The sequence below is a fragment of the Microtus oregoni genome, unplaced genomic scaffold, assembly GCF_018167655.1.
Source record: "Microtus oregoni isolate MIOR12 unplaced genomic scaffold, Mior012 000040F_ref0000088, whole genome shotgun sequence".
NCBI classification, from domain to species: Eukaryota; Metazoa; Chordata; class Mammalia; order Rodentia; family Cricetidae; genus Microtus; species Microtus oregoni.
In genome coordinates this window covers 22,533,503-22,560,897 of record NW_024543207.1, presented here as the reverse complement: position 1 = coordinate 22,560,897, position 27,395 = coordinate 22,533,503, and the positions used below count along the sequence as shown (strand labels likewise).

General features: G+C 42.0%; 1 protein-coding gene across 2 annotated transcripts; it reads left to right on the top strand.

Moving 5' to 3' along the window:
• The first annotated feature begins 536 nt into the window (after positions 1-536).
• Positions 537-27,395, top strand: Exoc3 (exocyst complex component 3). Of its 2 annotated transcripts, none has more exons than XM_041632219.1 (13): positions 537-566; positions 2,123-2,313; positions 5,961-6,180; positions 9,832-10,513; positions 12,338-12,455; positions 13,228-13,353; positions 15,507-15,607; positions 16,135-16,245; positions 16,326-16,476; positions 17,920-18,042; positions 22,077-22,238; positions 22,830-22,957; positions 24,108-27,394. In XM_041632219.1, exons 2-13 carry the CDS (start codon positions 2,140-2,142, stop codon positions 24,277-24,279), a joined length of 2,268 nt encoding a protein of 755 aa, XP_041488153.1. In that variant the 5' UTR covers positions 537-566; positions 2,123-2,139; the 3' UTR covers positions 24,280-27,394. The 2 variants fall into 2 exon arrangements, with proteins under 2 accessions (XP_041488153.1, XP_041488154.1); XM_041632220.1 differs by lacking the exon at positions 537-566 and adding an exon at positions 1,230-1,387 and having other exon boundaries at positions 24,108-27,395.

The following is a 27,395-nucleotide window of genomic DNA, read 5'->3' as shown; positions in this document are numbered from 1 at the left end:
GCTTCCTTCAGCTGAAGGAATTCCACCAGCTGTTTTTTTTTTTTTTTCTTTGTAGCTTCTATGAGCTATGTTAACAGCTATCAGCAGGACCCCACTCTCTGTTCCTCAATTTGAATCTACCAGCTGTCAGAAACCTCTGGGGGACGGGTGAGAACAAAGACAGCAAGAAAAAACAATTATACGAAGTACAAGTAATGCAACTTTGAACACACAACACAATAAAGAGAGAGGTGTGGAGAGACCGAAGTGGCTAAGGAGAGGAACTGAGCAAGACCTGAATGAATCCTGAGAAAATGCTGCATCAGAAGAGAGGGGCGGGGAAACGGCCAAACGCCAGAGGGCTGAGCCAGGCCAGGATCCGCAATCCCAGTTTAATTCTGAGTCTGTGTCACAAGGGGCAGGACACGCTGCCAAACAAGGAGACTACCGACGAATTACCCGCACAGCAGCAGCCTTCAGGACCAGGTTGCTCTACTCCCGTCCTTCCGCCCCAACGCAGGAAACGGAAGTGACCACGCCGCACACTTCCGGTCTAGCTCCTGGAAGTGGAAGCAACTTCGCGGACGGTGAGGATCCTCAGTTCTGCGACCGGGTCGTTGGGCTGTGGGCGGGGCGCTGCGACCTGGCACTGCGTGCCCCTTAGTGGGTTTGTACCTTGGCTAGGGACCACATTGGCCTTTGGTGCGGGCGCCTGGGCGGGTTGGGGTTTGTCCTTGACAAGCGTTCCCCCTTGGGCGGGGCTGTTTCCACGCTCAGAGTTAGTTCCCTTTTGCGCCTTTGGCCCGCAATCTGACAGTCCTCAGGCTGCCATTGGAACCAGGCTCGGTGGAGATCCCTGTCATTTCTTCCCTTCTGATTCTCTGTATTCAAGGATCTTTATCTTGCAAAGGTTTTTGCCAGCTTTCCTTTAGCATCTGCAACTGGGCTGCCTTCCACCTGTCAGCTGGAGTGGGTGATACTGTGCCAGTGGGAGTGGTTGGATGCTGAGTTTAATACCTAACCTTGTAAATAGAATTATGCCGGCTTTGATGTCGTTGGGAATCCTGGGGATAACATGTCAAACCAAAGCAAGAAAACAAAAACTTGCAATTGCAATTATGTGTGCAACGGAATCCCAACTTATAAAGAAATAGAGAAGAAAAAAGTAAAAACAGCGCTGTTAGAAGTGGTTGCCTCTAGAATCCTATTTCTGTTGTCTGATCAGATTTTTTGTTTGGACATATGTAGTTTTATAATCAGAAGGTGAAGATAGTATTTGCATTGTTGCTGTCCCACTTGAATGAGAGATGGCAAAGAAAGAGATACACAGTGAGAAGTTACATGACTGAAAATCTACAATGAATTTTGGTGGTTTTCTGAAGCTACATGGAATGAAAAGCTCTAGGAGGTGGTTTATTATTATTATTATTATTCTCATCATGTCTGTGAATGTTGAATAGCTGAAATCAAAGGGAAATGTTATTGATTTCCCTCATTTGCTAGTTACTCAGCAAATAGCCTGTGGTCCATGACTAGGATAGTGTTGTATCTCAGACTGAAGACTGACTAACCCAGTATCTGAATATCTGTGCTTAGGGGAACAAACTGCTTGAGAAAGAAGAATGTGTATCTTCATTCTGTCTTAGCTTTATTTTAAAGGTGTTAAATGTAAGAAATGGAATCTTGGGTACCCAGAGCAGTGCTAAGGGGGAGTCATTGTACTCATGTTTGCCCACTGGGCTGCTGAGATGTATGTAATAGTCATTGTCTCCCAGTGACTACCAGTGGGCCTGGCTAGCAATGAGGTGACAGCTCCAGAAATGAAAAGTTGAACTAATAATGGTGATAGAGATACTTTTGACATAGTAGTCTTCAGTGCCTGTATAAATATCCTTTGTGTGTGCCTCTCTTATGCCTCTGAGATATCCCTGCTTCTCTTTGTTAAGGTGAAACTTGAATTCCAAAGATTTGTGGTTTTGTTAAGGAGTTTATGACCCAAGTTTAGCTTTTTTTTTTTTGGTGTACTGATTTAAATATTATAAAAGCTTTCCTTTAGTTGCACTGTGATCACATGAGCTTTGCATATTAAGTTTGGTGCCATCACTTCATCCTTTTTAACATACCCTCTCCTTTGTGTACATAGTGTACCTGTGGTATGATATGTGCAAAGATTCTACCTGCTTTTTGACCATGAAGGAGACAGACCTGGAGGCTGTTGCAACAGCAGTCCAAAGGGTTGCTGGGATGCTTCAGCGCCCAGACCAGCTGGACAAAGTGGAGCAGTATCGCAGAAGGGAGGCTCGGAAGAAGGCTTCTGTGGAGGCCAGGCTAAAGGTAGGGGACCATAGGAATCATGGGACAGAGATATTTCTCTTGAGAGTTTCTCCTCTGCCCTACCCTGCTTGCCTCCAGCACTATTTTATGGAGACATTTTTCTCAATTGTGATTCCATCCTCTCAAATGACTCTAGTTTTTGACAAAGGAATCAAAATCATAACTGGAAAAGATAGTCTCTTTACAAACAGTATTGGGGAAATGCAGTATTCACATATAGAAGAATAAAACTAGATCCCTATTTCTCACCTTGCACAAAAATCAATTCAAAATGGATCAAAGACCTTAACAGAAGACCTAAAACTTTGAAAATGCTAAAGGGAAATAGAGAACACTGCAAGCTATAACCATAGGCAAACATACCTTGAAAAGAACTCATAATAGGCTCCAGAAATAGTCATTAAAAATTGACTGGGCCTAGAGAAATGGCTCTGTAGGTAAGAGCACTGGCTACTCTTCCAGAGAACCTGGGATCAATTCCTGCACCAACATGGCAGCTCACAACTGTCTGTAACTCCAGGATCCGACATCCTCACACAGACATACATACATACAGGTAAAATACCAATAGAGCAATTAAAAAAAAGAATTGACAACTGAGTGGTGGTGGCGCATTGCCTTTAATCCCAGCACTGTATAGCTACTGAAATTAGTATGGAGGTGTATTATCAAAACATAAATCTACCATACAATCCAGCTATATTACTCCCAGATATATATCCAAAAGAGTCTAAGTCACATACCAGAGATACTATGAGCACATCAGTGTTTATTGCTGTACTATTCACAAGAGCCAAGACATGGAACTGGCTTAGATTTACTCAACTGCAAAGAAGGATGAAAAACTACATCTCCTGCAGGGAAATAAATGATAGAAGCTAGAGATCATTTTACATTAAATAACTCAGACTCAGAAAGACAAATATTGTGTGTTTTCTTTCAGAAATGAGAAACTAGATTTAAGTACACACACAAAGACAAACACACCATGAAATTTTTTTTATTATTTATTTTTTTATATTACTTAATTAAAAATTTCCACCTCCTCCCATTTCCCTCCCACTCCCCTTATCCCCCTTCCCCTCCCTCTCCAGTCCAAAGAGCAGTCAGGATTTCCTGCCCTGTGGGAAGTCCAAGGTCCTCCCCCCTCCATCCAGGACTAGGAAGGTGAGCATCCAAACAGACTAGGGTCCCACAAAGCAAAGACAGACACTACCTCAGAGTAAAGGGATGGGAAAAGGTTTTCCAATCAAATGGACCAAAGAAACAAGCGGGTGTGGCTATACTAATATCTAACAAGATTGATTTCAAACTAAAATCAATCAGAAGAGATGGAGATGGACACTTTATACTCATAACAGGAACAATTCATCAGGAGGAAGTCTCTATCCTGAATATCTATGCCCCTAATATAAAAGCACCCACATATGTAAAAGAAACATTACTAGAACTCAAAGCATACATCAAAACTACACCATGAAATTTAAAGGGGTTTATGAGGTGTGAAGAAAGAGTCTAAAGCAGTGGTTTTCAACCTTCCTAATGCTTCAACCCTTTAATACAGTTCCTCAGTTGTCGTGACTCCCAACCATAAAATTATTTTTGTTTCTACTTCATATCTGTAATGTTGCTACTGTTATGAATCATAATGTAAATATCTGTGTTTTCTACTGGTCTTAGATGACCCCTGTAAAAAGATCATTCAACCCCCAAAGGGGTTGTGACCCCCAGGTTGAAAACTGTTGGTCTAAATGAAAGGAACTAGAGAAAAGAGTAAGAGAGAAGAGAGACAAAATACCATGTTTTCTTTCACATACACAATATAGATTTAAATACCTATAAACATAATATATATTGTGTTGAATCATCATGTTGATCATCATGATGGATGATCTTTTTGATGTGTTCTTAGATTTATTTTTGACACCAATGTTCATGAGGGATTTCTTTAAGGGGTTTATTTATTTCCTCTTTGTTGTTGTTGTTGTTTTGTCTTGTTTGTTTTTTATATTTTTGAGACAGGGATTCTCTGTGTAACAGCCCTGGGTATCCAGGAACTCGCTTTGTAAACCAGACTGACTTTGAACTCACACATATCCTCCTGCTTCTGCCTCTGGAGTGGTGGGATTAAAGATATCCAGTTCCTCTGTCATCTGCATAAAGTTGATTTTAAGGTCACTTCAACTGTGTTAGAATATTCCACCACTGCTGTAGTAGGATAACTGGGCTCTGGTGGTGGATGTTGCCCGGCTTATAGTGTTCTTATATTGCTGTCTAGGCGTCTGGATTTGGGAGGATTGTAGATCTAGGTGCCAATTTCTGAGTTTGTCTTTGTTGGATAGGTGTTTTGTTCCTTGTGCCTTTCTAGTCTTTGTTGACTGGATTTCCAGCAGCTGGCATGACATCTACTCCATTAGACACTCTCCCTGTTGGGACTGGAATTCTGGAGGCTAGCTTGGTCTTTGGTCCAGCAGGAAGTCTCTTCCTGAGTTGGGGGTAGGACATGGTAATGAGGAGGAGAATGGGGATTGGGGGTAGTGCATGCGGGGGCACTGAGAGAGTGGAGGAGGTCTGCAGGTGGGCCACCTATCTGGGGTTCTGGCAGCCCGTGTGATCTCTGGCCCAGTAGTGAATCTCTGTCTGAATCAGCCTATCTGTTCTTCTGACTGGCATAGTATGGAGCCGTTCTTCTGAGTGGTGTGTCCAGCATTGCACCTGAGCAGCTAATATCTGTCTGTGTGGGGTGGTGGAGTGGGAAGAGGTGTCAGTGGGGTTGGACTTTGGGATCTGGAACCAAGGGTGTGGAAGGGTTCCTGAGGGCAAGTGGGCTTCTTCTCTCTTCTCTGACTGGCTTGTTATATCTTCTTGATGCATTGTTCCCTTTGTTAATATACATCAGTCATTATATCTTCTGACTAATTTTGCTTCTAAGACTACTTTATCAGATCTCAGAATAGTGGTCTAATTTTTGTTTGAAGTCTATTTTATCCTATTTCAGAAAAACTAGGGCACCTACCTTTCAGCTTTCATTTGTTTAATGTGAGTGTCCTTACAGGTAAGTGTGATTCCTGTAGATAATAGACACTTGAATCCTATTTGGACTTTATTTTGTTGTTATTGTTGTTGTTTTCCAATGCAGTCAACTAGTTTATATCTTTTAATTAGAGGATCAAGGCCATTTTATATTTAGTTATTGAGAGCAGTTTGCTGGCTACTGTAATTTTGTTGGTTATTTTTTTAGTCAGTCGGACTAATGTTTGGTCTTTGCTTTTTCCCTATCCAGATAGGGTTTTACTAAGTTGGATATGATAGAATCTTTGTTCTCTTTTGTTAATCTATTCCTTTTTAAGGTGATTCTTTCCTGAATTCTCTTAAATGAAGCTTCTCCCTGCTTATGATTATTTTAAATATCATTGATGCTTTAAAATATAACATTGTTCTGTTCCAAGGCAGTATTAAAAGAAACAAAAAGTTACTGTGTAAGTCCATCAAATTGTTTTTGTTTTTTTTTTTTTTTCTGAAATTGAGTGATTTTTGTTCCCTTAAATGATTCTTTCTGGACTTGATTCTCTCTGGAAAGTTTTATTCCTTAGGAAATCATATATGGCTGTCATTAGCTCTTCTTACCTGCATGGTGTCTCCTTTAGGCGGCAATCCAGTCACAGCTAGATGGGGTACGCACAGGCCTAAGCCAGCTTCACAATGCACTGAATGATGTCAAGGATATCCAGCAGTCTCTGGCTGACGTCAGCAAGGACTGGAGACAGAGCATCAACACCATTGAGAGTCTCAAGGACGTAAAAGATGCAGTGGTACAGCACAGCCAGTTGGCCGCAGCTGTGGAAAACCTCAAGAATATATTCTCCGGTGAGTGGGGCGAGGACTTGGGTGGCTGCTAGAACACTCATGATGGTTTCCTTCCCACACACACACCTGCTTTTCCTTCCCACACACATACCTGCTTTTCCTTCACACACTGGGAGCCCTGTGAAACATGGCCAGCATTTCTTTGCAATATGCTTTTTAGGCCTATCCTCAAGTGTGCAGTACCTTCTCTGAACATGAGTGGAAAGGGTCAGTTGCGCAAATGTAAATAAAGACTAGCAGAGAGGGTGCTATTCTGTGTCAGGGTAATGCGCAGACATACACTGCAGAGCCGGTGCTTGACTAGGAGTCCACTATAAAAGGACAGAGGTAGCAGTGTATGTTTATAGGGTAACTGACTGGTGGGATGAGAGGCAGGCCCTGAGAGAGAGGATCTCTGAGAACAACAGTTCTTAAGGTAGGGCAAGTAAGTGCACAGGCCAGGGAGCAGGTGGGATGTGAGCAGGTGGGATGGGAGAGAGCAGGGAGGAGTCTCAGTGTGACAGCTACAACTGGGGGACTCCTGGAAAAGAGGCAGAGGACTGCCTGGCTGACTGGCCTGAGTTATTCCTTTGCTATCTGTGTTAGGGAATGCAGAATGCTCCACCACTCATCCACATGTATGTCTCTAGTCATGAACTCTTTTCAGTGTCCAGAAAATCTCAAGAAACACTGACCAATTCACTAGTGATATGACTAGGTTAGGGCTTTTCTTTGTAGAGAGATCTGTTTAGATTTTCTACTGTTCTGCTTCTCAGTCTGGTAGGTTTTTATATCCAGGAATTTGTTTGATCTGGATTATCCCGGTTTTTGGTACGTACTCAGTTTTTGATTGTTATCTTACAGTCATTTTTATAAATTTCTGAAAAATTAGTAAAATATTTCTACTTTCTTACCTTAATTAGAATCTTTTTTCTTAGACCATTTGAGCTAAGGTTTTGCCAGTTTTCTTAATCTTTTCAAAGGATCAAGTTATCGCTATTGATTTTTATTTTCTGTTTTTGTATTCTCTGTTTTGTTTATATGTTTTGATCTCTATTATTTCCTTCCTTTTAGCTTTGGGTTTAGTTACCCTTTTTTAAGGTTTATTTTTTTATGTATGTGAGTGTTTACCTGCATATATATTTGTGTACCACATGCATGTGTAGGGCCTATAGAAATCAGAAAAGGACATTAGATTCCCTATAGCTGGAGCTGTGGGTGGTTGTGAGCATCTGTTTAGGTTTTGGGAGCTGAACCATCTCTCTAACCCATTTTCTTTCCTTAAGTTGTAAAGTTAGGTTGTTGGTTTGAGATCTTTCTTCTCAATGGAAGCTGCTCTAGAAAGTGTTTTCCAGTTATTCCTCCTGTACTGCATCCTCCAAATTTTGTTATACTGTATTTTCATTTTCATTCTTTTCTACATATCTTTCACTTTCCCTTGGGGTTTCTTCTTTACTGGGTTGATTAATAACATTGTTTAATTCGACAAAATTTGTTGATCTGTAAGTTTTCCTTCTGTCACTGATTTCTAGATTTTTCTGTTTTATTTGAAGAATAAAATATCTTGGAACAGCTCTATTTTTAAAAATCTATTGAGACTCAATTTGTTACCTCAGTGCAATCTATCTGGAGGCTGTCCCTGTGCAGTTAAGAAGAATATGCATACTCTTCCATCCTCAGATCTTAAATTCACTAACGTGTAAAACCTGTATTTCTCTATAACTTTATCCCACCCCTCTTCAGTTTCTTCTTTATCCTTTGTGTATGTCCCAAGACAACCTGGTACTGTATTCATTTTTCAGAACATATAGAGAACAAAAAATTGTGTTAAACACTTGCTCTTGTTTTTACTTTTGTTGAGATTTTCCCTACTTTGTGTTTTGTTTTTTGGGGGGAGGGCTATTTTACTTAAATTATTTATTTGTTCTGAGAATTTTAGATTGTCTCATGTAACTCAGGATGGTCTTGAACTTGCTATATAGCTAAACATGACTTGAATTCTTGATTCTCCTGCCTCTACCACCAAGTACTAAAGTTACAGGTGTGTGTCACCAATACTAGCTGAGATCTCTTCATGACTCCCAGTTACTGTCTTCTTACAAGGTGCCGTCTACTGCCTTTTCATTTCCCCCATATGATTCCTGCTAGCAGACTGCAGACATGTCTAATTGTAAAGATTTTTAACTTTTTCTTCTTTGGGAATCCTAATTTCTCTCTCACTTTTAAATAATAGTTTTTTCTCTAAAAGATAAAAGATTCTTGGTAAAAGCTGGGCTTGGTGGCTCACCGCTGTACTCCTAGCACTTGAAGGCTGAGGCAGGAATATTGTTGAAAGTTTGAGGTCAGTGTGGACTATAGATTGAGACACTCTCAAAAAAGAAAGAAGGGAGGAAAGAAAGGGAGTGAGGGAGGGAGGAAGGAAGGAAAGAGGAAAGAAAAGAAAGAGGAAAAGGAAAAACAATTGCTAGTATTTTTTTTAGTGCTTTCAGTATATAATCCCCAAATACATCTGGTGTCTAAAATTTCTGATGAGAAATCTGCTAGTGATATATTTTAGGAGTCCTTTTATGTGATGTTTCTTCTCTTGGGTTCTTTCATTGTTTGGTTAATTGGTTTGCCTTTCTTACAGGTCATTGAGCTTCTAAAATTTTACATTAGTGTCTTCTATCAAGCTTTGGAAGTGTCTAGCCATTATTTCTCTAAAGGGTCTCTCCCTTCTTCTTTTGAGGTTATGACAGTATATATATGATGGTCTGCCTTAAGGGTCTATGAATTCATCTGGGCTCTGTCTACTTTCTTTAAGCCTTTTTCTTTCTGTTCCTGATAATTACCATTATTCTCTCCTAACATTTTTTTGGTTCCATCTCCTACCTGCTCAAATGGCCTTGCGCCCACTTTAGTTAAACAGTTTTAATCTTTATGTCAGTAGACCTGCCATCAGGTCCTTCCTGAAGCATTATGTATTGAATTGGCTTTTAGTTGCTGTTGTTTGTTTTTTGTTTTACTTTGTTTTTTTTAACTTTTTAATGAAGCATGCTGGTAGCATGCTTTGTGTTCTGTTTTGGCACTTGATTCTTAACATAAATGTTGGGATCTGCCAGAATTCTGGTTTTAGATTGTTTTATATAGGATCCTTTCATGTTTTATGAGCTTTTTCCTCTGCCTGAGCATCCATAGTGATTTTTCTGACATGTCCTATATGTTTATGCAAGTACACACATGAGCACGCACACACATGCTTTTGAATGCCCTTCTGTTAGACTTCAAAGGGATAGAAAGAAAATTGGAGAAAGGAAGGTAGTCATCCTCTTTATTTCTTGGAATTCACATCAATAATAGTAGCTATAAAATAGTTAGAAGCAACCATCAATAATCATAACATGGATCACCATACTTGAAGCATGGGATTTTTTCTGAAACCCACCTTAGCTCACGAAAGATGACATTCACTGGCTTAGAAGAAGCACATGTAGCTGAAGTTGACTGTAATTACTTTCTTTCCATCTAGGCCTTCTGGGAGTTGCTAGTCTTTTATAGACCATTAGGGTCTCTCAGGGCAGCTGTCCAATAGAGAGACTGATGCCAGGTGCCCCGTTCTTTACCTGCTGTCATCTCTTTGTGTACACACAGCCTTCATGTGTTTTTACTGAGTCAACTTCTACCTTTCTCTAGTGCCTGAGATTGTGAGGGAGACCCAAGATCTCATCGAACAAGGGGCTCTCCTGCAGGCTCACCGGAAGCTAATGGACTTGGAGTGCTCTCGGGACGGGCTAATGTGTGAGCAGTACCGCATGGACAGTGGGAATAAACGGGACATGACCCTCATTCAAGGCTACTTTGGTAACACACAGGGGCTCTCTGATGAGCTGGCTAAGCAGCTGTGGATGGTGCTGCAAAGATCACTGGTCACTGTCCGCCGCGATCCCACCTTGCTGGTCTCCGTGGTCAGGATCATTGAAAGGGAAGAAAAAATTGACAGGCGGATACTTGATCGAAAAAAACAAACTGGGTTTGTTCCTCCTGGGAGGCCCAAAAACTGGAAGGAAAAAATGTTTGCCATCTTGGACAGAACTGTGACAACTAGAATTGAAGGCACACAGGCAGACACCAGAGAGTCTGACAAGATGTGGCTTGTGCGCCACCTGGAGATCATCAGGAAGTATGTCCTGGATGATCTCATCATTGCCAAGAACCTGATGGTCCAGTGCTTCCCTCCCCACTATGAGATTTTTAAGAACCTCCTGAGCATGTACCACCAGGCCTTGAGCACTCGAATGCAGGACCTGGCGTCAGAGGACCTTGAGGCCAATGAGATTGTGAGCCTCTTGACATGGGTCCTAAATACCTATACCAGGTAGAGCTGATTTCATGCCTTATGTCTTCTTTACTTAGAAACTTGTAAAAGCACACTGACCAACAGTTTACAGTCTCGTGCATTTTGAACCCATGCCTTTTTCTGGTTTATGAAAGTCTTTCTGTTCTGCCTGTTGGAGACTTACCCTTGAGGATGAACCACGTCTCATGTGGGTACAATTGTTTCTACATGGTCGCTGCTGTCTGCCATGGTATTGTTTTCTATGCTAACTATGTGCGTTCTTGCTTCTTCACAGTGATTTCCTGAGACAGGTATAGTATTGGAACCTTTTATAGGTTGGGATCCTGTGGCTGTAAGAAATTCAGTGACTGTTCAGGGTCACCAGGCTGGTGAAGAGATTACCAGGTTTTATTTTCCTTATCGGTACACTGCAACAGTTAATCATCCAAATATAAACAGTTGTATACTAACTTAGTAGTCCATACCTGCAGTTTCTGAACTCAAAAGAGTTTAGTGGAAAGATGGTTTGAGCATAGCCTGGACAGAATAGCAAGACCTATCTCAAAAATAAAGAAATAGCAACAAGAATATATAGAAAAAATATGTAGACTATATAGAAAAATCAGTTATTCCTTTTACATTATAGCTTGATACTATTACTTTATGTGAAGGAACATGAGCCACTTTATGCATGAAGTAGGTGAAGGGGGACTTTGAAAAAAATGTCACTGGGAAGCTATCATGATTACTTTAAGATCAGGTAATTAATGGACTTATGGGTAGAAAACGATATTAAGTAGTATACTAAAATTTCTTTGGTTTTGCCCACCTTATTGTGAAGAAAGAAACCATGCTTTTAACAGTGAGGTTTATTTTGTGTGTGGCTTTAACTATTTATATAGAAAGATATGAACAGAATGAATTTGTCAGGCATCATTTGATACCTTTTTAAAAAGATTTATTTTTATTTCTTTTAATTATATGGAGTTATATATGTGTATGCATATAGTTACATACATGTTAGTGCAGGTGCCTTCAGATGCCGGAGGTGTTGGATTCACTGGAACTGCATTTAAAGATGACTGAGCTGCCTGACAGGGGCACTGAGAAGTGAACTCAGGTCCTCTGGAAGAACAGCAGGTGCTCTTAACCACTGAGACATTGCTCTGGCCCCATTGTTTTATAACTTTTACATGTACGGGCCTGAACCTTAGTTTTTAACCACTGTTGGGAGATCCAAATAGTCTCCACTATTCCATTCCATAGTCTTTCACCAAGCTTAGAGCATAGTGTTTTGTGTGTTCTAGACTTTTTGAACCTAGTTGCATGAACAAACACATTTTCTCTGAAACTTAGCATTTGTTCTCCTGCCTTCTGCACAGTAAAATGAATGTTGTCTTTCTTTCTTTGCAGACATGTTTCCTTCACTAACATTTACTCCTTGCCTTAGTCTCACCCCCTGTAGGCATTAGTGAGACTTGACTCACGGCAGTGCTTAGTGTTCCAAATAACAGTACTTGTCCATTATCTTCTTATTGAGTGTGCCAGTTCGGCAGTTCCTGTTTGCCTGGTCGTGTCTCAGTTCTAGAGACACAGTGAGTTAAAACAGACAAACCTTTGTGGGCTCCCTCTGCCTCGTCAGGCCATATTGAGGTTACGTAAGTGGCTGTATAGCCTGCATGGTAACATCATGGAGGGGCCTCCAAATCGTTGGCCTTTCACTCTGTGCTGTCCACGAGACCTCTGTTCTTCCTGATTTGTGGAGATCTCTAGAATAGTGCCTTTACATGTCAAGTCAAACACGCAGACTTACTTGAGAGTGTTCTGTTGTGGTTTGTCATTTACACCTGGTTTTCACTGCAGTACAGAGATGATGGGGAATGTGGAGCTGGCCCCAGAAGTGGAAGTTAATGCCCTGGAGCCTCTACTCTCTTCAAGTGTGGTCTCTGAGTTGCTTGACACATACATGTCAACACTCACGGTGAGTAGAACTGGCTTGCAGTTCCAGAAAGTAGTTAGTGGTTGTCTGTCTGGAATGTGGTGAGACATCTGAACTAACCCTCCCTCAACAGACTAGCTGTTTCTCTGCATCTTGTCATGCCCATTTTCTCAAAGAAGGGTTACCTGACTCTGGTTCTGGAGCTCATTTGAATATGTTTCACAGATATGTGAGGCTCTTCTGCTGGAGGAGCCACCCTGTGCCACCCATTTGGCTGGCAAGACCTTGTATCTAAGGTAGCATAAGCCACCTTAGCACTGTGTTCCAATTTGGGGACCCAAGGGCCATTCTGACATCGGTTTCACAATGAATGAACAGTCTCAGTAAGATGGAACGTGCAACAAGATGGCATCTAAGCCACTACTAGGTGTCCCTGGGGTCTGGAGACCTGTGTTTTGCTGTGACCTGAGGTAACTAGGCTGCTAAGTTTGTTCTCTAATGGACTGGGCCTAACCATCAGATGCTGGACATCTGATTTTACCTCCAGCATCGTGTTCATCCATAGCCTTCTTGATGCTTTCCCCTCTTAATCTACAGTTAGGGTTTTGGTGGTCCACATATGCAGAGACCAGTATGAGCACTGCACACAGTGTGAATATGTGAGTTGCATGTGAGATGCCTGCTCTAGAAGGTTCTATGCTTAGGAGCACGGATTGCTGTGAAAAGCTGCACCTGGTCTTCACAGCTAAAAGTGCTGTGGGGAAAATATAACTTAGAGCCTGTTCTTTCCTTTTCTATAATACCGAATTCCTAGTCCAACATCATTGCCTGGCTTCGAAAGGCACTGGAAACAGACAAGAAAGACTGGAGCAAAGAGACAGAGCCAGAAGCAGACCAGGATGGCTACTATCAGACTACACTTCCTGCCATTGTGTTCCAGGTAAAAGCTCTGGATTCACAGGTTCCATTTCCCATGTGGGTAATAGGGTCTGTTGGTTTTTTAGACAGAATACCTCAGTCCTCACAATTTAGTAAAGTTGTCAAGAACACCCTTTCTCTGATGTCTCCTGTCTCTGCTTTCTTTTTTTTTTAAATTTATTTCTTTATTAAAAATTTCCACCTCCTCCCCTCTTTCTGGAGCTAAAAAAAAAAAAAGTGGAGTCTGAAGATTATTCTCACCAAGTAGTATTTATCACCCAATGCTGTGGTTTCATCGCTTGTGCTCAGTTATTTCACCCAGGATCACTTGAGATTTTCCAGATCTTTTTGGGTCTGAACTGGAAGCTAATTATATGTTGGTTGTGCATGGTGCTCCCATTCTGTGCTTATTTACACTCTGTGTTGGTAAATTGTCAAGATTTATCTTAAAAATGCCACAATTGAGTTTAGTCTGGTGAAATCCAGGGAAGTTGTATAGCATTTTAAAGATACTTTCTTATCACTGGACAGTATTGGATATTAGGCCCATGTACACATTGAGGACCTGTATTGGGCCAAGACACCCTAAGACCAAGTCATTGGCCCAAAAAGATGTATTTGCCCCAGAGAGGCAAAGGGCAGGAATAAGACACAAAGGCAGGAGATAACCGAGAAGGGAAAGGGGACGGAAACAAGGGAGGGAGAGGAGGGTGTTTGTCCCAGAGGGACAAAGGACTGCCTCTGCATAGAGAGGAGACAGACATGGCCCGTTTATAAAGTAAAGGGGGGAAGCTCCTGTATTGGGATAAGGTGTTTAATTTTGATTAGACAGGTTAATTTGGGCAGACACTACTGGGCTTTTGATTGTTGGATTTCAATACTTGGAGAGCTGGACCTCAACAGGAAGAAATGGCCATATAAGGGAATAGAACTTGGTAGCTAGCTTTAGGAATATAATCCAACAGTTTTCAGCAAGGCAGAGGGAATGGGGTAGAGGGGCCAGGCCTGCTAGAGGCCCCCCCCCTCCCCCGAACCATTTAAGGATGATTGGCTGTAGAGCTTCATTGAAAGTCTGGTATAATTCTTCTGTGACTCCATCTGGTTCTGCCACTCCCCCCCCCCCCTTAAGCTAGAAGACCTTTTATTATTATTCCAATATCCTTACTTGTTATGAGTCTGTTTGGGTTGTTGAATTCTTCTTGGTTTAATTTTGGTGGTTTCCTAAATCTAGAAATTCATCCATTTCTTTTAGGTATTCCAACTTAATGGAGTATAGATTTTTAAATTATTTCCTTACAATATTCTGAATTTCTTTGGCATCTGTTATAATGTTTCCCTGTTCATTTCTGATTCTGTTCATTTGGATCTTCTCTTTCTTTCTTTTGTTTTTTTATTTTTGTTGAAATCTGTTTTTTAAGTCCTGGGTTGTCTTTAGTATTTCTATCAGCCTTATATTTGTTTTTTCCCAGGCATTATTCAGTTGTAAATTCTTTTTCCTTAATTTTACTCAGATGCTTCTTTGTGTCTTCTTTAAATTCCTTGAATTCTTTGATGAATTTAACTGTTCTTTTGAATTCTTTTTCTTGAGATTCATCTAGGTAATTCTCATTGGCAGACATTTTTATAAGGTTTAGTACATTTTGGAGGAGAGATAAAGGCTTGATCATTCATATTGTTTGTATTTTTGTGAGGTATTTTGGGCATATGGACTTCTTTGTTACTTCTGTGTCTGACGTGACAGAGCAGGTTGGGAGGGATAGAAGGGGTTGGACCTAGAGATTGGAAATTGCTTGGGAAGAATGAAAGCAGGTGGACTGGTGTGCAGGATGTGTGTCTTGTTCCAAGCCTGGAGTGTGCAAGTAGATCTGACCCGATGGAGAGGTTGGATATGGTACAGTAGGGGCCTATGGTCAGGAACAGGCAGGGTGGGCCATGGGAGGAGCCAGAGGTTGGTTGAGGTGAGGTAGGGGTGGCTGGACTAGGCCAGGGCACTAGATGAGGGATCCAGGCTAGATCTAGCAGGTTGGGAGGGTGTGTTGAGCAGGAAGAGTCAAGCAGATTAACCAGGGTAGACCTTGGAGAAGGATATCCCAGGTAGAATTTTTATTAATGGTTGGAATATTTTTCTATACTCTTGCAAGACTATTTCAGATTCTTAAGTTTTTCAATTTTTAGATGTTTGAACAGAATCTCCAAGTTGCTGCTCAAATAAGTGAAGATTTGAAAACAAAGGTGCTGGTTTTGTGTCTTCAGCAAATGAATTCTTTCCTAAGCAGGTATGTATTTTTGCCATTGATCTAACTTACAAATTGTGTGTTTTAAGGGCAATTGTTGATTCTAGTATGCTGTTATTAAAAGATTAGCCTCCTTTTGTTGTTCAGAAATGCAAAAATATTATAAAGAAGTAAAAGAATGCGACGATGAAGACATCCTAACCGATGAGACATGTGATACAGTGTGTCCCAGTGGGCCTTTCCCTGTGAGTTGTCCACTTGAGGTGGATAGGCTTTTGAGACAAGTACCTTTACCTATGGAGTCATCCTCTAGTCCTGTTATGTAAATTGTGGAGTGAATTGTTCATGAGATAAAGTGATACTTTCCTGGTTACAGTTACATGTTTCAGAGTATCTTCATGTCAGAATATCAAACTATATTTCAAAGCCTGCTACAAAATTTTTTTAAAAATTAATTTAACATGATTGACTCTCTGTCAATCTAAAAGTATGTTGTTGGTGTTTAAAGACTCCTCTGGTCCAAAACTGGTGTCCCTGGAGGCAGCTTGAGTCCCCTGTTGTGATTTCAGATACAAAGATGAAGCCCAGCTTTACAAAGAAGAGCACCTGAGGAACCGGCAGCACCCACACTGTTACGTGCAGTACATGATTGCCATCATCAACAACTGCCAGACCTTCAAGTGAGCGGTGATGGGACAGGGTGAGGAAGACAGCATGCAAGCATGCAGCTCATCCCTGAGCCCTTGATGTTTCCTTGCAGAGAATCCATCGTCAGTCTGAAAAGGAAGTACCTGAAAACTGAAGCAGAGGAGGGCCCGTGTCTGAGTCAGCCAAGCATGGATGGGATTCTAGATGCCATTGCTAAGGAAGGCTGCAGTAGTCTGCTAGAGGAAGTCTTCCTGGATCTAGAGGTATGCTTGGCTCCTCCATCCCTGGGGCTAGAGCATGGAGTGGTCTCATGCTCTTCGGGCTACACTGTCACCTGCCTCATGTAGAAGCTGCACTTGAGCTGAGACGTTCCCTTGCGTCTGTGCTAAGCTATAGCCAGAGGGCCACTGGCTGCCTTGTATGATGTAGGACCCTTCATAGGCAAATTTGGATAAAGACTCTCAGGATATTTTAGGCATCAAACTGATAGCAAATTACCTGATAAGTATGTGGAAACCTATCACAAAACCCAGCTGAGAGTGCATAGGTCACATAAATCAGCTTCAGTTTGGAATGAAATTTGAACATTCAACACACCCAGAAATCATCAGCAAAACAATTTTTATTTATATCAAAAGCATAATGCACCATAAATAGGGCCACTTTGGAACACAGATAGCAGCATATTTAAATGCCTTAGCAGGAATCAGCATATATTAAAACATAAAACAATGGCCATTTGTGGGTCTTGCTGCAAAGGAATTTTTTAATCATGCCTCATTGAATTCAGATCCCCAGTACTAATGAGTATGACTATGAATGCCTTTAACCATAAAGCTATGAGGAGCAGAGAAAGGAGGACAACTGGGACTTTCTGGCCAGTCAGTGTAGCCAAAATGGTGAGCTCTAGGTTCAGTGAGACACCATGTCTCAGAGTGATAGGACAGGACAGCCAATGTTCTCCTCTGACCTCTTTGTAGGGCACGCATACACCAGTTGAGAAAAGAAGAGATGTTTGTCTTTAGGATTATTTTTTTTTAAAAAAAAAGTCATAATACAAAAATAGACAAAGGGTACAATGACCTCTGCACAGAAAAAGAATTACCAGCATCTAAACATGAGCCAGACATCTATCTGCTGTTACCAAAGAAACACAGATTGAGACTTAGTGTGAGCTGTTGCTTACCTTGGAGCTGGGGATTGAAACACACACTACTCAGTAGAGCTGACTCTGCAGTTTTCAAAGGGCAGTTTGGACACACTTATAATATATACTTATATTGAGTTTTAATTTGCATACTTTTTGACTCAGAATTCTACCTAAGGGAATTTTACCTGCAAAATACAAATTCACTACAACATTATTTGCAATCACAAAGTGTGAAAAATATATAAATGTATATCAGAGACTTTGGGTAAATTATGACATATCCATATAATATATTGCTATTAAAAGTAAAAACCAGTATTTACATATCTAACCTGTTGTTTGTGATGCTTTTTACAAAGCTTGTATCTAAATACAAATCTCATAAATTTAAAGTAGAAAATTGCAGATTATGTAAAAGTAGGTTTTTTTTTAACCTGAGTATATCACTGCCACTTCAGAAAATCTCTGTGACACCAGGGAGTGTGCACTCTCAGGTTGGGGTGATCCTGGGCATTGTGCCAGATGAAGATTTACATGATCACTTTGTGCCTTTCAGCAACATCTGAATGAACTGATGACAAAGAAGTGGCTGTTAGGGTCGAACGCTGTGGACATCATCTGTGTCACTGTAGAAGACTATTTCAATGACTTTGCCAAAATTAAAAAGCCATATAAAAAGGTAAACAAATGGGTTGTGGTACACTGGAGCCTACCTCCCGTCTGATTTATAATTAAGTGTCAAAATAGCTGTCTGCTTATAACAATATGCCAATGTTTATGTGATCTAAAGAAGGTGAGGTTTGGGTGAAGACTGGAATTTTTTTTTTTTTTTTGAGGAACATAGGAGTGTCTGACAGTGGTCCGAAGTCTTTGGGTATTGCAGGGAGTGGCCCACTTGTTTGTCCCAGCTGCCCAGCTAGCTTAGCCCCGAAATAACCACACAGAAATTGTATTAATTAAAACACTGCTTGGCCCATCTGCTCTAGCCTCTTATTGGCTAACACTCACATCTTGGTTTAACCCATTTCTATTAATCTATATATGGCCACGTGGCAGTGGCTTACTGGGAGAGATTCTAACCAGCATCCGTCTCAGGCAGAGGATCGTGGTGTCTCTCTGTGACTCTGCTTTCTTTCTTCCTCCCAGCATTCAGTTCTGTTTTCCTCAACTACCTAAGTTCTGCCCTATAAAAAGGCCAAGGCAGTTTCTGTATTCATTAACCAATGAAAGCAACACACAAACAGAAGGACCTCCTACACCATTTGGGTCTTAAGGATGGAGGCTATTATCTGGGGAAATTATATGCACTTCACAGGCATTTCTTAACTCCAGTCTCAGCCTCCTTGCAGCTTGATTTAGTTAATGATATATGTTCCTTTATCTTCTTGGAGACTTGTGGGGCTCTTCCCCAATGTGACAGCACGCCTGTGGGCCTAATGGTTGTGTGTGGCTCTCCATTTTGGATAAGGGACAATAGCCCACCCCACTCACAGGGAGCAGACTCCAGGGCAGAAACTACAGCTATCAACCATGATATCCGTGCTTGTACAATTAAGGAAGCTGACTGACTTAAGTATCTCCTTCAGGAAGGCTCCATTACTTCCATGTAGGGAGTCTGAGCTCTTCAACAAGCCTCTTCCCTATACTTCTACCCATGTTGGTTCTAGACTTTTCCTTTGCTTTGTAGTACTCCAGACAGAAGTTTCTTTTCTCATTGAGTCTTTCCTGAAGATTCATAGATATTTGGCCTATAGTTGTTTTGTTTTAGCAGAGAGTACAGGTCGTTGTTTTGCTTTTCCACTAATCTTAGGCTGCCTGTGGATGAGGTACTACTGTTTGGGCTCCATCTGAGCTAAACTCCTCCTGCTAAGCCAGGCTGTCAGTCCATGAGGCCAAAGTTTGTTTGACTCAGGCAATTAGTTCCTCAGTTCCATTGTGTTGAGTTGAGAGCTTCAGGGACAGGCAGAGTTAGAGCATCTAAAGGAGTTAACCCTGAGGCTAGGGCACACATCAGGTAAGTGCTGGCCTGGTGTCTGTTAATGAGGGTCACTGCAGCCCATTTGTACATGAAATGGTGCCCCTAGAATAATGATGCTGGAAACAAGTTCTCCCAAGGACTTAAATCTGTTTGATTTTTAGATGGAAAGTAAACATCAAGATTGCACAGGCCATGTATGAGTCCTTTCTTGTTCCTGTGTATCTGTCTCTGTCCCATCAGCCAGCTCCCAAATAATAGCATGGAAACTTCTTTTTTTTTTTTTTAACACAGTGGATCATTTATTTTGGAAAAGCCTATTAAATGTTACAAAAAGGCTTAGATACAAATGCTGGTATGATGAGAGACAGAATATTAAGGAATGAAGGCCTTAATACAGAGGAGTTAAAGGTGCAAAGAGATTTCACAGCTGCTCCTTATAAACAGAATAATAAGAATTAGCCAAGCCGGGCGGTGGTGGCGCACGGCTTTAATCCCAGCACTCGGGAGACAGAGACAGGCGAATCTCTCGAAGTTCGAGGCCAGCCTGGTCTACAAGAGCTAGTTCCAGGACTGGCACCAAAGCTACAGAGAAACCCTGTCTCGAAAAACCAAAACAAAAACAAAAAACAAAAAAACAAAACAAAACAAAAAAACAAAAAAAAAAAAGAATTAGCCAAACACCAACAAACAATTGTCCCTTTGAAGGCAGGCTTCCTGTCTGATTTGATGAGGCATAACTCTACAATATGGTAGACACACAGTAGCTTTTCACTATTCAAATAAGAACAAACAAATAAATAACAGGAGTAAATTACACGTTAGGAGGGAGTAGCTTGACTTCTCCCCCTCCTTTGCAATCCCCATCAGGGTCCCATCAAAATTCTTCACAGATCTTGAGAGGACAATAATCAACTTTATATGGAAAAACAAAAAACCCAGGATAGCCAAAACAATCCTATACAATAAAGGATTGTCTGGAGGCATTACCATCCCTGACTTCAAACTCTATTACAGAGCTACAGTGATGAAATCAGTGTGGTACTGGCATAAAAACAGAGAAGTTGACCAATGGAATCGGATAGAAGACCCGAATTTTAACCCACAAACCTATGAACACCTCATTTTTGATAAAGGAGCCAAAAGTATACAATGGAAGAAAGAAAGCATCTTTAACAAATGGTGCTGGCATAACTGGATGTCAACCTGTAGAAGAATGAAAATAGACCCATATCTATCACCATGCACAAAACTCAAGTCCAAATGGATTAAAGACCTCACTATCAGTCAGAACACAGTGAACCTGATAGAAGAGAAAGTGGGAAGTACCCTACAGGAGATGGGCACAGGAGATCGCTTCCTATGTGTAACCCCAACAGCACAGACTTTAAGGGCAACATTGAATAAATGGGACCTACTAAAACTGAGAAGCTTCTGTAAAGCAAAGGACACTGTCACCAAGACAAATAGGCAACCTACTGACTGGGAGAAGATCTTCACCAACCCCGCAACAGACAAAGGTCTGATCTCCAAAATATATAGACAACTCAGGAAACTAGACTTTAAAATGCTAATTAACCCAATTAAAAAATGGGGCACTGAACTGAACAGAGAATTCTCAGCAGAGGAAGTTCAAATGGCCAAAAGACACTTAAGGTCATGCTCAACCTCCTTAGCAATCAGGGAAATGCAAATCAAAACAACTTTGAGATATCATCTTACACCTGTCAGAATGGCTAAAATAAAAAACTCCAATGATAGCCTTTGCTGGAGAGGCTGTGGAGGAAGGGGAACACTCATCCATTGCTGGTGGGAATGCAATCTTGTGCAACCACTTTGGAAATCGGTGTTTCAGTTTCTCAGGAAATTCGGGATCAACTTACCCCTGGACCCAGCAATCCCACTCCTGGGAATATACCCAAGAGATGCCCTATCACATGACAAGAGCATTTGTTCAACTATGTTCATAGCAGTATTATTTGTAATAGCCAGAACCTGGAAACAACCTAGATGCCCTTCAATGGAAGAATGGATGAAGAAAGTGTGGAATATCTACACATTAGAGTACTATGCTGCGGGAAACTTCTTCTTAATTATGAAGGCTCGGCCTATAGCTTAAGCTTGTTCCTAACTAACTCTTACAACTTAAGTTAACACATACTTTTATTAATCTATATTCTACCATGTGGCTTTTACCTCTATACCATTCTGTGTGCCTAACTCAGTCTGCATCTGGCTGGCTTCTCTGCCTGCCTTCTTCCCAGAGTCCTCTCTGTCCCTAGAAAGCCTGCCTCGCTATTGGCTGTTGAGCCCTTTGTTAAATCAATCACAGCAATATATCTTCACACAGTGTACAAATACCCCAAAACACCTATGCATGTGCTGTTCTGACAGTTGGCCTAACCACCTAACCACTCCTGTGCAGCCAGGAGAGTCCAAGATGTTTTGGTGAAATTCAGGTATGCTTAATTCGCTTAATATACTTACTTTAAAATTCTACCAAATATATGGCAGATGTGGTACTCTGGAGGCTGAGACAGGAGGATTATTGTGAGTTTTGAGGCTAGCCTGGACTGTATAGCTAAATCATGTCTCAACAGGGAAAAAGAAAACAATCCAGCTAAATTGTTGGGTAGGAAGAATGTGCACCGACCTGTTTGCAGGTCATTTTAGGCTTGGTGAGAACATCTGTGTGTGTGTTAGCACTGTGGAATCTGCAACTACATGTTTCTCTACAGAGGATGATGGCTGAGGCACACAGGCGTGTGGTGGTAGAATACCTGCGGGCTGTCATGCAGAAGCGTATCTCCTTTCGAAGTGCTGAAGAACGCAAGGAGGGTGCTGAGAAGATGGTCAGAGAGGCTGAACAGCTCCGCTTCCTGTTCCGGAAGCTGGCATCTGTGAGTAATTGCCACCATGGGCTAAGCTCCAGAATGGTGGGTGTCAGGTGTCAGAGTTTTGTTGTCCAGTAGCTTTTATTTTCTGTGCCTGGACTGTTTATGGGGTCCAGCAACATCAGAAACCAGTGGTTAGTTGTGTCTGTCAAGAGGAGGGTCTTGTCCACAGCCTGCCCAGTTCACAAATGATTAGTTTCCAGAGGAACTGACACTTTCCGGCAGCTCTCAAAACTTCTGGTGGCTGTCCATGTGTACTTCATAGAGTAATTCATCTCTTCCTGTCCTTCTGCCCTCACCTAAGATTCTGGTTGCCTAACTCCTAGCTTAATAACCTCATAACCTAACTCCTTGTCCCAAGTGGCTGTGACTAGATACTACTCCACCAGACCCTTTTCCCGGCTAGAGACCAAGTAGTGACTAACCAAATCACCTCGTAAGAGTGGCCCCAATCCCTGCTTAGAAAGAATCTTGGGTGTTTACATGAAAGAGCAAGGTGCCCAGCCTGAAAGGGAGTTTGGAGATGTCAAGATAAAGTTGAGACTGCTGCAGAAGACTGAGTTTAGGACTGTCCCTCACGCTGCTGCTGTTTTCCAGGGATTTGATGAAGATGCGGATGGACACTGTGATACAATTGTTGCAGTGGCAGAGGTTATTAAGCTCACAGACCCTTCTCTGCTTTACCTAGAAGTCTCAACTCTGGTCAGCAAATATCCAGACATCAGGTAAAGGCTGAGCATCTTCCAGCAGCAAGTAGTACAACAGGCTATGCCTACTACCCTTAGGAAGATGAGCTGTGAGCATCAGGAGTTAGACAGTACTTGCATCCCAACTGGATGTGAAGAGAAAGGTTGTTGGAACTGTGGTGGTGCAGCTGCACCAAGGCATCATCTGTGCAGCCTTCGACCAGCCCTACCTGATGTTAGCAGAATCTGGCTGGGGTTTGTACACCTACCTTATAGCCAAGCTTTTGTGCCTGAGTGGGTGGTGGTCAGAAGGCAAGCCTAACTGTACAAGATAGGGAAGTGTCGCTAAGAAGAGACGCCATGACCACAACAATTCTTATTAAAAGGAAAACATGTAATTGGGACTAGCTTACAGTTTCAGAGGTTTAGTCCATTATCATGGTAGGGATTGGTGGCATGCAGACAGTCATGGAGGAGATGAGAATTCTACATCTTGATCCACAGGCAGCAGAAGCAACTCTCACTGGACGGTGTAGCTTGAGCATAGGAGACCTCAAAGACCACCCACAAAGTGACACATTTCCTCCAACAAGGCCATACCCCCTAATAGTGCCCTCCCTATGAGGCCATTTTCTCTCCAACCACCACAGGAAGGACTGAGTATTGCATCTGTGTTGAGTGGAGTGAGAAGGTTGTGATCACTGAAGTGGTCTGAAAGGTGATCTAAAGAAGGAAGCTGACATATCGTATGTGGCCAGGACTTCCTTGAATATATGTGTACTCAGTATCAGGCTGAGGGAATGGGTATCTGCTCCGTGTCCCTCTATGTGCTGTATTGGCTTCAGGCCCCAGGCCCTGCCTTTATGACCTCCATTCCAGGAACCTGCCATTTTCTCTAAGGGTGAGCATGGCTAACTTGTCTCATTGCCACTCTTAGAAGAACTAGAGTCCTAAGCCCTCCAGAGTTGCCCTTCCCAGGTCAGACAGTCTTGACACCAGTAGTTAGAAGAGCAGAATTTAAAAAGTGCTTTGCATTTTGCAGAGGAAAATTAAGATGACATTTAGGGTATCTCATTCTATAAAAGAAGAGATGCCCTTTGTGACTGTCGGTACCCTACCCTGTGGGTGTCACCTGTGGGACTGAGGGAACTGAGAGAAGATGGAAGCTCATGCTGATTTCTCCCCACAGAGACGACCACATTGGTGCATTGTTGGCAGTGCGAGGAGATGCCAGCCGGGACATGAAACAGACTATCATGGAAACGCTGGAGCAGGGCCCCATGCAAGCAAACCCCAACTATGTACCCATCTTCAAGGAGATTGTTGTGCCGAGTCTAAATGTGGCAAAACTCCTTAAGTAGCCCTGTCCTCCACTGTCTCGTGTGTCTTCACTGTGGGGCTTCATGTTGCCACCCTAAGAAGCAAATTTATTAAAACAAAAGTCCTTCTCTGGGTGCTCCATATAATGTCAGTTTCACGTGCCTATCTTCTGAGTTGTCATACTGTTCTCTACTGTAAAACCCTCTTGGTCACTTATGTCATTGTGAAAAGATGAGTAGTGAACATCACTTGTCCTTTCCTGCTGAGGTCTTGCCCTGCTTAGGTAACACACTTTGAACCTCTGCCACTTGATTAAAGGGCAGGAAAGCAAGAGAGCTTCTCATTCTTAGTTGTTCTGACTGGTTGTGATACTGCCATGTCCAGAAGCTACAGGTCATCAGATCTCAGCTGACTGTGGATAGTCCTGAGCAGTCTCTGGGACCAAGGTCTACCTTGGCCTTTCTGCTTTTCGGTCTGTCTCTAGACCAGCTGCTCAGTCCTCTTGTCAGGGGAAAAACAAAACAAAAACTTCACCTGCTGAACCAGTGAGCCCCACCCAGGTGAGCACGACCTCATATGGGCTGAGTGCAATCTGGGTCAGTTATACAAGAGGATGAGAATTGTCGTAAGTAAAAATTTTGGGTCAAAGTATATATGAAAACGAGTATTTAAAATATGTGTTAGGATAGCCGGGCAGTGGTGGTGCATGCCTTTAATCCCAGCACTTGGGAGGCAGAGGTAGGAGGATCTCTATGAGTTCAAGGCCAGCCTGGTCTACAAGAACTAGTTTTATGTCATGCTCTACAGCTACAGAGAAACCCTGTCTCGAAAAACAAAAAATAAACAAACAAAAAAAGATCTATATTGCATGCTTATTTGTGATCCAGAGTCCCTGCACTTCTCTCCCTAGTTTAGCCAGCCAGTGTTGGCCCCAGTGGTGGCATTATTTTGCATATTAACCTTAAGCTAATTAATAAGATTATATTCAGAATAAATAATGGACCCCATGTCTTGTGGACATGGTCCACAGAAGGTGGTTTGCTTACTTGTTACCTGAAGGAGAGATAGTACCTGGGTTCCCTTGTCCGCAGCTCTCCATTTACATAGATGGTGGAAAGCCTGGTGGGGCCTGTCTATCTGCTGAGCCCTATACCACATGATCACCTAATACGATATTTTCTTTCTACTCTTGATGGTAGTGTTAATATTCTGCTTTTATTTCATTCTTACAAGGTATGAAAAATTCACTAGTAACCTTTTTCCTATGTGGAACTAAGTAAAAATTCCTCTGGAATTCAGGAGAGACATGGATTTCCTAGAGCGTCTGGCTGGTATATGTTGATACAGGGGCTGCTCAACCATGTGTTCAATGTGAATGACAACTGGGGAGTGCTCATTAAATGTGCACTGAGAAGTATTGATCAATAGCAGTGACCCTTGTAGTGACAGATTTCTCACTGCAGGCTGCTGCCGCAGAGTGAGTGTCTGGGTAGGCGTTAAGATGACCACGGAATGTCTATGTGGTGAAGCCCATTTGTCTCTCTGGCCCTGGAGGTCAACAGAGAACAGAGGAAATCCTGTTCTTGAGCAGTGGGTATTAGGATCATGGAGACAGGCTAGGGAGCTAGAAGTCAAGGGGTGGTAGCACGCTATGTCCCAGTGGGTAGACAGTGTCCGTCATGATACCAGAGGGAGGTGGGACCTCTATGTACAGGATTGGATAGGCTGTACCAGTGAGTGGATTGTGGCTACATATATGAACGTTTATGTCTGCTTACTGAACAAGATGTAGGGCTGCCATCTGCCAGACAGGGAAGTGTTTTGAGAGAGAACACTCACCAGGTATTAGTTTGATCCTCAATGAGCTGTTAACTCTATGGAAGGATATCTTCCAAATTAGCAAAGTCCCTTGATTATTGGCTGTCTTAGTCACTGATTCTTTTGCTGTGAAGAGACACCACGATCAAGGCAGCTCTTACAAACCATTTAAATGGGGGCTTGCTTACAGTTTCAGAGGTTTGGCCCATTATGACAGGAAGCATAGCAGTATGCAGTCAGGTGCCCTCAGTAGCTGAAGCTATATCCTGATCTGTATTCAGAGAGAAAAAGAGACTCTAGGTTTGACAAAGTCCATCCCCACCCCATGAGACACTTCCTCCAACAATGCCACACCTCCTAATCCCTTCAAATAGTTGTACTCCCTGGTGATTAACAATTCAAATATGTGAGCCTATGTAGGCCATTCTTATTCAAACCACCACATTTATTTAATTTTTTTTTTATTTATCCAGAATGAGTAGATGTCCCAGGTCATGATGGGTCACCAGTGAAATGGAGAAGCAGTTACCCGCTATCCTTCTTCCCTCTTATCTGTTGATACACAGTTCATTTGCTGGATGAGGATTCTGTAAAGAAGGAAAGGGTAGGTAGGCGTCCTTGGCACTTGGGTGCAAGCTGCTGGAATCAGGCCCCCTCAGCAGGACTTTAAACTAGAGTGCAAGAAAAGCTGAACAAGCAGAGCTACCTTGGCTCACTTCCTTTCGTACTTTAATGGAATGAATTGTGACCCCTAAAAAGAAAAATTAAGGTCTTAACCTTAGAACCTTGAATCAGACTTGGGTGGAAAGTAGAATCATTGCAAGTGTGATGTGTATCAAGGTTTTAATGACGTCGCATGAGAATAGTGTGCGTACTTGAGTGGCAATGCCAGCAGCCCTTAAAGCCAAGACTTTCCTAACCCCTGGCCTTCAGATGTCTGCCTCTACAGCATGAAACAGACTTTATGAGCTACCCAATCTGTGCTCTTTGCTAGTTTACCCAGTATATCATATATTACTTAACAGTTAAGGCTCCTCTTGTATATAGCCAATATCTGGGGATTCTGTATGCAATTTTTTAAATAATGTTTTTAAATTAAAATAAAGATGTGTTGTAGAACTATAAACTTGATGTTTAACAGACTCCACCACACATCTCTGCCTTGTACTGTCTGGTCTCAACCCACCAGATTTGGTGCCCTTTCTCACCATTCCTTCCCACTCACCCACTTTGGTGTCTCTAGCACCTCAACCAACTTCTTAGCCATGGTGGGTGTGTATCAATCATCTCTGGTCTATTTTATATCTGAGAGATGCTAAATTGGAGGCTTTCCATCAAT